Genomic DNA, 10430 nt, shown 5'->3' with positions numbered 1-10430 from the left:
TAGTAGTAGTAGTAGTAGTAGTAGTAGTAGTAGTAGTAGTAGTAGTAGTAGTATCATCATCATCATTATCAGTATCACATTGTTATTATTATTATTATTATTATTATTATTACAACGACAACAAAAACAACAGCAATAACAACGACGACGACAACAACAACAACAACAACAACAACAACAACAACAACAACAACAACAACAACGACAACAACAACAACGACAACAACAACAACGACAAGTGTACATCTACTTTGAATCTCTCCTTCAGAATGTCCTGTCCCACTCCGCCCCCCGCCGCTGCCCCTCCATGGAGTACAGCAACTGTAAGTGTGTCGTGTCGCCCCACATGACCTCCCACAAGTCCAGGCCGGACAGAACAGGCCGAGAACTGCTGGTCGGCTTTCTGGGGAGTCTCGTCGGTCTCGGTGAGAGTCTGTGGTCTCAAACTAAACTCTCTTGTCTGAGAAAATGAGTGACGTCGGTCGCCTAGTGGTTAGGCTACCGGACTCGTAATCATGAGATTGCGGGTTCGGGGGTTCAAGCCTCAGCTCGGTCCGACGTTTTGTCCTTGGGAAAGGCACTTTACACGAACTTCCCACTTGGCTCGGTCCTATCGGAGACGGACGTTAAAGTAGGAGGTCTCGCCCCTTAAATAACCTAATAGTGTTGATAGGGGCGTTAAACCCATACCATTTCACCTTTTTTGAGAATATGAGAATCTGTTGTCTGAAACTGTCTTGTCTGAGAATATGAGAATCTGTTGTCTGAAACTGTCTTGTCTGAGAATATGAGAATCTGTTGTCGGAAACTAAACCCTCTTATCTGAGAATATGAGAATCTGTTGTCTCAAACTGTCTCGTCTGAGAATACCAGAATCTGTTGTCTCAAACTAAACTCACTTGTCTGAGAATATGAGAATCTGTTGTTTTTAGTTTTATTAAGGTTTTATGGCGCTCGCAACTGCATAAGGTCATATAATGAGCGCTAAGGGGTGGATGTCAATAGAGAAGTCCAAACGGGGAATTAAGCTTACTCTGCTCACCTCTCTAGTCTCAACAGCACAAAGTCTGCTTCGAATACCAAGGCACCCCGGAAATAGCTGTTCTCAAGAGAGTGACAACATACTAAAGAAGTAGAGGAACAATGACGATAGTAAGGATGAGGAAAGAAAAAGTAGCCGTTCCCCCTATTTTGTTCCGGCTCAGTATGAGCATAACATAGGTAAATCAGCCCATTTACAATTATTCATGTTAATATCCCCCCTTTGGGAATGGCCTAAAGACAAGTTCAGTCAGTAGCACTGCCCTGGTTGGGGGTGGGGGGGGGGGCGGGAGCCTGTTGTCTAAAACTCTCTTCTCTGAGAATATGAGAATATGTTGTCTGAACATAACTTGTTAGAGAATCTTTTGTATGGTCTTTTCATGTCTGAAAATCTTGTGTCTGAGAATGTAATGTTTGACTATTCTGTTTTCTGAGAATCTCTATGAATCTGAGAATCTGAGAATCTGATAATTTGAGAATCTGAGAAGTTATTGTTTGAGAATTTGTTATCTGAGATTGTCAGATAATCTGAAAATTTGTTGTCCGAGAATCTGTTGTCAGAGTGTCTGCTGTCTATAGATTTATGGTCTGGAAACAATTCTCAAAACGAGATGTCTGAAAATGGGTTGCCTGAAAATTATTAAGTTATAATTTATATGAAAATCTCTTGTCATCCATTGGCAAATGGTATCTAGTCCCGCTTCGAAAGCTCTTTCGTAACGCACCAGCATAGTCAAGTCAGTAAATTAAAACCTCAGGGAAAAAGGGGCAGCTACTACAGAAAAATCATTGAGGGCTACTATCTTTCTTTCTTGTACTTGTTGTTAGCTTTTTCAGGAGTTGGACATTGCTTCTGGGATCATCCTGTAATATAACTCTCCGTCACTTGTCATTCTACCTCCTGGGGTTGTTTTGGTTCCAACCTAGGCTTCTATACATGAATTGTCATTGACATTCTAGATATGGATATGCGCTTACGTACACGTATTTGCTGTTGTCCGCTTCCAGGGTTGAGCGTGCCTACGTTCTTCCTGTTCCGGTCATGGTTACGTCGATGCCGCAGCCCCGGTGGTTTCAGGTGTAGCAGAAGGGTGAGCAAGGGGAACAAACCTGTCGGGGAACGCACCCGACGCTGGGTTGATGGTGAGTAAACTAACAGACGCTGGGTTGATGGGGAGTAAACTAACAGACGCTGGGTTGATGGTGAGTAAACTAACAGACGCTGGGTTGATGGTGAGTAAACTGAGGCTGTACGAGACGGTGGGTTGATGTTGAGTAAACTAACAGACGCTGGGTTGATGGTGAGTAAACTGAGGCTGTACCAGACGGTGGGTTGATGTTGAGTAAACTAACAGACGCTGGGTTGATGGTGAGTAAACTAACAGACGCTGGGTTGATGGTGAGTAAACTAACAGACGCTGGGTTGATGGTGAGTAAACTAACAGACGCTGGGTTGATGGTGAGTAAACTAACAGACGCTGGGTTGATGGTGAGTAAACTAACAGACGCTGAGTTGATGGTGAGTAAACTGAGGCTGTACCAGACGGTGGGTTGATGTTGAGTAAACTAACAGACGCTGGGTTGATGGTGAGTAAACTAACAGACGCTGGGTTGATGGTGAGTAAACTAACAGACGCTGGGTTGATGGTGAGTAAACTGAGGCTGTACCAGACGGTGGGATGATGTTGAGTAAACTAACAGACGCTGGGTTGATGGTGAGTAAACTAACAGACGCTGGGTTGATGGTGAGTAAACTAACAGACGCTGGGTTGATGGTGAGTAAACTAACAGACGCTGAGTTGATGGTGAGTAAACTAACAGACGCTGGGTTGATGGTGAGTAAACTGAGGCTGTACCAGACGCTGGATTGGATTTACTTGGATCCGGAGCTAGAATCATAGCAGGCGGCACATGTTCATAGCTGCTCATCTCTCCTTTCCAGCGTCCACCCCAGGGTTCTCCTGCCAATTGTCTCCATGAGTAGCTGGTTTGAGATACGCCTGACCACTCCTCGGAGCAAACATTTTTTCCCTGTGCCCTGCACACACTTTTCTTTCATTGTGCTGAGCGTGTGGGAGTCTGTCTCCTCTTGGTCGTGAAGGCTCTCCTTGCATCTGACGCTGGGGTGATGGAGAGTAAACTGAGGCTGTCACACGTCTGAGGATCACGCCACGGCTAGAATTGTAATTGTTATACCGGGTCGCCATTGCGGATGGGATCGGGTCGGGTCGATCGCTCAACTCGTCGCCTGAAATTCCCACGCCTTTGTTTTTGAGGCGACGAGTCGGGCGATCAGTTTGTGCTACAATAGCCGCTTTGGACCCTCGATATGGCTTGCAAACCAACCCGACCCGATCGTACCAATGGGTACCCGGTATTACAGTTTTACGCCCCCAGAGACACTATCTGGATCATTAGAATCTAGGCTATTTTGACCCTGCTAAATGTTCAGGTTGTAGGAACATGACATCACCACTTTTTCTCTTTTTGTCTTCATGTGTTTAGATCTATATGATATTAACTGCACAGAGATGAAGAGGGAGAGAGAAAGGGGGTGTGGGGGAGAGAGAAAGAGAGAGAGAGAGAAGGGGGGCAAAGAGAGAGAGACAGAGAGAAAGAGAGACAGAGACAGAGAGAAGTGCGGAGGGGTGGGATTGCAGTACGTGTTTTCATTTCACTTTTCAATCTCAATTTAGGACAATTGTCAAAACGCACAATAATATTATTCCCAAGAGGCTTCCATCTATTCATTTTTTAAAATTTCTGTTTGTGTTCATTACGCCCTTATCGACGAAATTTAGATCATTTCGAAGGCGGGCTTCACAGGGCCAACCCGGGCTGAGAAGGATTCAACATTCCTGCTCAAAGTCTGAGATACTCGATACAAAGTCTCCCCAATCGGGAAAAGAACTTAGATCTTCTACGTGCGACAGTGAAGCGCATCACCGCTACACCACAGACGCCGGTTCCGTATTCAGTGTCACTTGATGCTGCTATTGTATTTCAATAAGACTGATTGAGGTTCTCCTATGCCAAGTAATTAAGGTCCGTATCTGAGTATTTGTTACCTCTCAGTCTGAGTTGTCCAAACAGGAAACCTGCCTCCTAAATCAGCTAAATTGTGTCGATGAAAATGGTGTTTGGCAAAAATGGTATAGTTTTAACGCACTGTTCAATACTATTAGGTTATTTAAGAGGCGGGACCTCCGAGTTTATCATCCATCTCAGAAAGGACCGAGACAAATGAAAAATTGGTGTAAAATGCCATTCCCAGTTACACAACGCCTGACCAAGCTGAGGCTCGAACCCTCGAATCCACAATCTCATGATTTGGAGTCCGGTATTCTAACCACTGGACTATTAAAGCCACAAATTGTGTCGATGGGGGCATGAACACCTAGATTTGTTGTTGTTTTTTATATGGTCTTCTCTCTCGCAATCGCTACCAATTCCTACAAGTCGCTAACTCAGAATTTAACAAAGTTCTCTCTGACATTATTTTGGCCGTTTTGAGTTACTAAGACCATGAGGTCAGAAACCAAATTTTAATATTCTATCTGCTCTATCAAAATCGTAAGATTATTCAGAGTCATTATCAAGATATCAAGACATTCAAAGAATTGCATTAGAAAAAGCTGGACAAGGTGTGAAACTCAAAAATCTTTTACTTCAAATTTCTCAAAACTAGGTACTGTGCTGATAAAACTTTGTAATCCAGAGGCAGCGAAGTGACAGCTTACTCTGTGCTATTGTCTAGGTCACAATATGCCTGCTGTGGAGACCCCTTACCTCAGGAAAATGCCGCCTTCCGGTTTGAGCGGCGGAAGTGACGTGCGGAGTGTGGCAAGCGGCAAGACGAACGTGACCAACATCTACCGGGCCACGTTCAATGACGACAACATACATAGCACAGCGCCCAAGAAAAATCTGACGACGTATCGCTCTGGTGCCAAGGACTGGGGCTGATACTAGTCGGTTGAACAACGAGTCCATTTTCGTTTTGATAATGACAAGATTTTTCTATTCTATCCTCTTTTCATAGTTTTTCTTTTATCTTTTATTTCCGTATGAGTTTTCAGCACTTAGTTTTATTCATGATAGAATTGTGAAACATATGTCTAGATTTGTATTTCGTGCTGTCAACGTTAGTGTTGTTATATTGATCGTAAATATTTTGATAAGTAGTGTTGTAGTTTATTACAGAATTATTACGAGTATCATTATTATAATGATTATTGTGATTACCAAAACTATTACCATTCTAATCAATATCCTTAAACGCCTATTGTTGATGTCATTATTAATATTACAGTATTGTAATTTCCTTATTTTCCTGCTAGCCTACTGATGATTCTTGTGTCCATATTTAACTGTAAGAGCTGGCTGCCTTAGAACTACAAAGTTCTATCTGCTCAGTGCCTAGATTTGAGAAATCTGACGTATAAAATGTTGAGTTTCACATCTGTCTCGCTTTTCCTAATCTGTCCCCGAGGTTTTATGCACCCCGCATAATTTAGCCAAATTTGAATCATTTTTTTGCATAATTTCTGATTATTTTTCTTTATCATTCTTTGTTAAAGTTAAAATTGACAGAATCGTGTAATTTCACATGTTTGGGCTCAGTTTGATACTTTATTATGATGATGAAAGGCAGTGATTTGACGAAAAACAAACTTTGTTGGAATCAACTTTTGTCCTCTTCTTTATTATTAAATAGTATAACAAGTAATAACCGTATTCCTGTTACCTTTACATACGTACACATACACACACACACACACACACACACACACACACACACACACACACACACACACATACACACACACACATACACACAAACACACACATACACTCACACACACACACACACATACATACACATACAAACACACTCAAACACTCATACACACACACACATTTTTTTCTCAGTGTATGTGTGAGAAGGGGAGGGAGGGAGGGAGAGAGAGAGAGAGAGAGAGAGAGAGAGAGAGAGAGAGAGAGAGAGAGAGACAGACAGAGACAGAGACAGAGACAGAGACAGAGACAGAGACATAGACAGAGAGAGAGAGAGTTATTTAATTTTATAAGCGAAAAGGTTTAAAGAGACTGTCGAAAAATTCATCAAACATTTTTGACAAATTAGGATTCGAGAGAGAAGAAGGTCCAGTGACTTGCAACTTTGGGAGGTTGCGTCGGGCAGTGTTCACGTAAAAGCAAGAAGTGTACAGCCAAAAAAAAGTAGATCTACTTTATGCAAATTCAGTGACGTGTTTAGCTTCGATAGCTGACTCCAGAGGTTGTTCTATAAGAGAGTCATCGTTTTGTTTTAAACATGAAACAATACGTCCTTAGCTTAAACGGAGTAAGCTAGAAGATGCTGTTCATGGGAGCTTTTTTCATGGACTAGATCTAGTATGTGTCTACACAACGAGTATGAGCTCGGGATTTCGTAAAAGAACGTATGTTTGAGAAACGAAATATAAAGAGTTGTGGGTTCGGGGGTTCGAGCCGTGGGCCTGACGTTGTGTCCTTGGGAAAGGCACTTTACACGAATTTTCCTCACTTCACCCAGGTGGGAATGGATACCCGGCCATAGACAGTAAAAGGTCTTTTCAGTATGTTAGTATTTTAGCGCCCATAAATGGCCGCTTGTACTGTATGCTTCCCAGGAAGTTGAGGTTGTTTCAGAATGCTCTCAGGTCTGCTGGTGTAATAGTATAGATTGTGAAGCGCATAGAGCTTGCTGTTGAGCGGGGATTTGTGCTATACAAAAGCTATCTATTATTATGTATCACCACATATTATCAACGTCCGTGGCGATATCTTTAAAAACTCGTAAGTGGCAGGGTACGCCATTCCCTCGGGTGATGTGTCTTGTCTGTAACAAATATTTGTCAACATCACGACATGCAGTATAATCCGTATTGCTGGATTGTCTCACTTATACACAAGGCCCACTCAGTGGACAGTTGATTCAAATGCTCCCCATGTTCATGTCTCTTGCACATATACCTTTCTGTATATATTTTAGACACCTACCTACAACTTCTGATTAATCCAATTACCTGGTGAGAATGTGCTGTACAAAATGGTCACGTGCCCTGTGGATTAAATGAGTCTATAGGCCCTTTATGCCAGAAAACATGCTCTTTGTTCACAAGAAAGTTCTCTGTTTTATTACGTATCTTGTGTATTGTTTCTTGACAAAAAGTTCTTCCTTATTACTTATCTTGTGTATTGTTTCTTGACAAAAAGCTCTCTCTTATTACTTATCTTTTGTCCTTTATAATGAGATTTGCGACCTGCGTCTGTGGTGTAACGGTTAGAGACGCTTTGCTGTCGCATGTGGGAGACCCGAGTTCGATTCCCGAGTGAAGAAAAAATTGAATCGAATATCTCATCATCAGTATTTCATCTGAAATGTTGTATACCTTTCAGTCCGAGTTAGTTCTGACAGGAAGGCCCAAAAGCCCGCCTCTTGAACAATCTAAATTGTGTAGATGAGGGACAAAAAAAACACTTATATTTTAATAAATGTTTGAGATAATTGTGTCCATTTCCGTGGCTAGGTCTTACAACCTGAGCATACTTTTGGCTTTTGCTTTTAGGGCCATCCGGTCTAGCTTTCCGCTGACGTTGAAGGGCAGCGCGTCGAGGAACAGGAAATATCCAGGCATTGGGTTCAGCTCGCCGTTCTCCGAGTTGATGAAGAGTTTCTGGCAAAAGCCCCTCAGTTCTTCTTCCGTCAAGCTGGCTCCTTGCTCTCTGATGACGCATGCGCACAGCTCCTCGTGCAGAACCGGGTCCGGGACGCCAGCCACGGCCGCCCCCGCAACTCCTGGACACTGCAGGATGCGCTGCTCCATCTGATCGGGGTAGATGACAAACGGCCCTCTGAGAATGGCGAACTTCTTACGGCCGACGACAAACAACTCTCCGCCATCATTCTTGACCCCAGAATCACCCAGGCGGATCCAGCCATGGTCTAGGAAAGTCTCTCTCGTGCTGGCATCGGCATTGACATACCTCATGGAGGACTGGCTCGTCTTCAGGAGAATTTCCCCCCGCTGTCCGTTAGGAAGTTCACGCAGGTCGTCATCAACGACCTTGACCTGTGTCCCAGAAGTTGGGAGGCCCACGCACATGTCTTCGTACGCGCTGGGCTCCGTCACTTTCTTAGTAGTGGGAATTCCCGCTTCAGTACACCCGTAGACGGCCAACACCGCGTCTGCTACAACACCAATGGCCTTCATGTGTGCCCTGCTCACTGGGCCGCTGCCTACCCCACAAATATGCAGCCTATACCCGCCTATGTCTTTCTTGGCGGCCTCTCGGACAAGCGCACCCAAAGAATGCGGGACAGTGTACATTTTAGTGCAGCCTTCTCGGACTAGCAGGTCGAGCATGAAATCTGGGTAGTTGTGGTGACGTCCGAGAGAGTTGTCCGTACAGACACGGGTACATCCGGTAGCTACATACATTACTGGGTACCCTCCCATCCACCCCAGGGGCCTGTCGTTGCAGTAAATGTCGGTCTCCTTCATCTCCAGTGTCTCCGCAAATCTGTGGCCATACTCCAAGAGACGCTCGTGGTTAAACTCGACAAGTTTGAAGAAGCCTGTACTTCCGCTTGTGCACATATATGCGCAGACGTCATCAGGCTTTAAGTCTGCCGCGACAGTTTCCGTTCCCGCCTTTAAGTCGTCCAAAGATAGACTTTTCTCAATCCCGTTCAAAGGGGAAGCAATTTTCTGTGACCCATCCCGCCTGACATCAAAGGGAACGATCATATCTAAGCTCGGGATATCCGGAAATGACAGTTTACGGTTTTCATCAACGCGCCATTTTGGTTCTAGTATGCTGATGGCTCCCATGGCCTCACTAGGGTCGAGAATAACGGCCTTGGCTTGACCTTTGTTGAGAGAGTGGACAAAATCCTCACCGTCCTTCATCACGATCTGACCGTTCATGTCCACAGCGCCGCATGTGACTGTGCCGAGCTGAGCTAAAGAAAGAAAGACAGAGGGGGGAAATGTGAACCAAAACTGGGTGCTTTTAAGGACAAGCGAATCAACCCAGATTTCGGGAGTTTCCAGAAATCTTGACCTACCTACACCAAAAGTGGGCATTGCCCTACCTATAGGAGAAGTTTGGTTTCATTGGTGTGTATATTTGTTTGGTTATAGAAAAATCTCTCCTTGTCTTTTAAGGACACTGAACAAGGGGCAAAGACTTTACATTCAATTTTCTCAAAACAGCATTTTTCGGGATAGCCCCCTTGTCCTTAAAAGCGACCAATTGTACTCGTAGCTTAAGGATGGCCCATACTTACAGTACTTTTTCTTATATGAACAAGTGACACAATGGTTGTTATAGTTATATATACCACTGCCTTCTTGTCGTCCATCGTTCATCTCTAAATCAAAAGGGGCATCTAAATGGGGCTCTCGTGGCCTAGACGTAAAGGTGTTCGCCTCTCTTTCGATAGGTCCTCGGTTCGAATCAGGATAGCGATGGGAAAATTCTCTTCTCTAGAATTGTCTCCTCTCACCTCCGTTCCTGCTCTATAACAATGTTCTACCGTCTGCTTTCGTTTTCACTTTCTGCCCCCACCGCCTACCTAACCTCCTTTGCCCCCTCCTCTGAGCTCCCGACTCTTTCTGCAGCCTTTCTATTGCTACTCCGTGGCTCCTTCTTGTTGCTTTTTTTCAGCCACACCCCTGATCTTATGGTAGGACAGATCTACACCTAGCCTTCTCGGAAAACGACAAAAATTTTCGGAGATTCCTTGTGCAAGTTGCGTACGTTAAAGATCCCTTGATGGTCCAAAATCGATTAAAGTAGGCTTCGGCCGCCACCCGGGTAAAATTCAAAATTTCCTACCAACTGAAATAGTTTAATGTGTCCCGCGTGCTCATATGACCTTTTGCAGCTGCAAGCGCTGTAAAACACTTTGCAAAAAAAAAGGAAAAAAGTACATCTAGTATGTATAGTATAGTATAAGGTTTTACGGCGCTCGCAACTGCTAAGAAAGGGCATCTAACTGGATATCCCAGTGTTTAGTGTGAAGGCTCCTGTTCGTCGCAGGCCCTCCAAACTCCCGTTAAGTACATGTATTGTGTCTCTCTTTTTGTTAAAAGATAAAAATAAAATAAGATGCATTGATTCCCGAGAGAAATTAAACTGTTGTATTTTTAAACATTCACGTCGTGTTTTACTATCGTATCCATACGACGTGAGGAATTCTGTGCCACCACTTTCCCAAGAGAGCATTTAATCGTTAATCCGATCAGTACGCTTTACATAGCAGTCTGTCAAAACGATTTTTTTAGAAATGCTGAAAGTTTCAAAGAGATCTTCATACTAGAAGTATTCTAAAATGTGAA

At 43.8% G+C, this 10430-nt stretch overlaps 2 protein-coding genes across 2 annotated transcripts; one reads left to right on the top strand and one right to left on the bottom strand.

Moving 5' to 3' along the window:
- Positions 1-268: 268 nt before the first annotated feature.
- Positions 269-5766, top strand: LOC101850031 (the record flags this gene model as incomplete). Its single annotated transcript, XM_005106886.3, is given in 3 exon segments — positions 269-425; positions 2050-2184; positions 4799-5766. Coding segments are annotated over 3 exon segments (462 nt in total). The 3' UTR covers positions 5008-5766.
- Positions 5767-7193: 1427 nt separating this feature from the next.
- Positions 7194-9093, bottom strand: LOC101849791 (3-[(3aS,4S,7aS)-7a-methyl-1,5-dioxo-octahydro-1H-inden-4-yl]propanoyl:CoA ligase-like). The gene has a single exon (XM_005106885.3). The coding sequence runs from the start codon at positions 9012-9014 to the stop codon at positions 7617-7619; it is 1398 nt and encodes a 465-aa protein (XP_005106942.1). The 5' UTR covers positions 9015-9093; the 3' UTR covers positions 7194-7616.
- Positions 9094-10430: the final 1337 nt, after the last annotated feature.

This window comes from Aplysia californica, unplaced genomic scaffold, assembly GCF_000002075.1.
Source record: "Aplysia californica isolate F4 #8 unplaced genomic scaffold, AplCal3.0 scaffold00561, whole genome shotgun sequence".
Classification (NCBI taxonomy): domain Eukaryota; kingdom Metazoa; phylum Mollusca; class Gastropoda; order Aplysiida; family Aplysiidae; genus Aplysia; species Aplysia californica.
The sequence above is the reverse complement of the archived record's forward strand: the minus strand, read 5'-3'. Positions and strand labels throughout refer to the sequence as shown.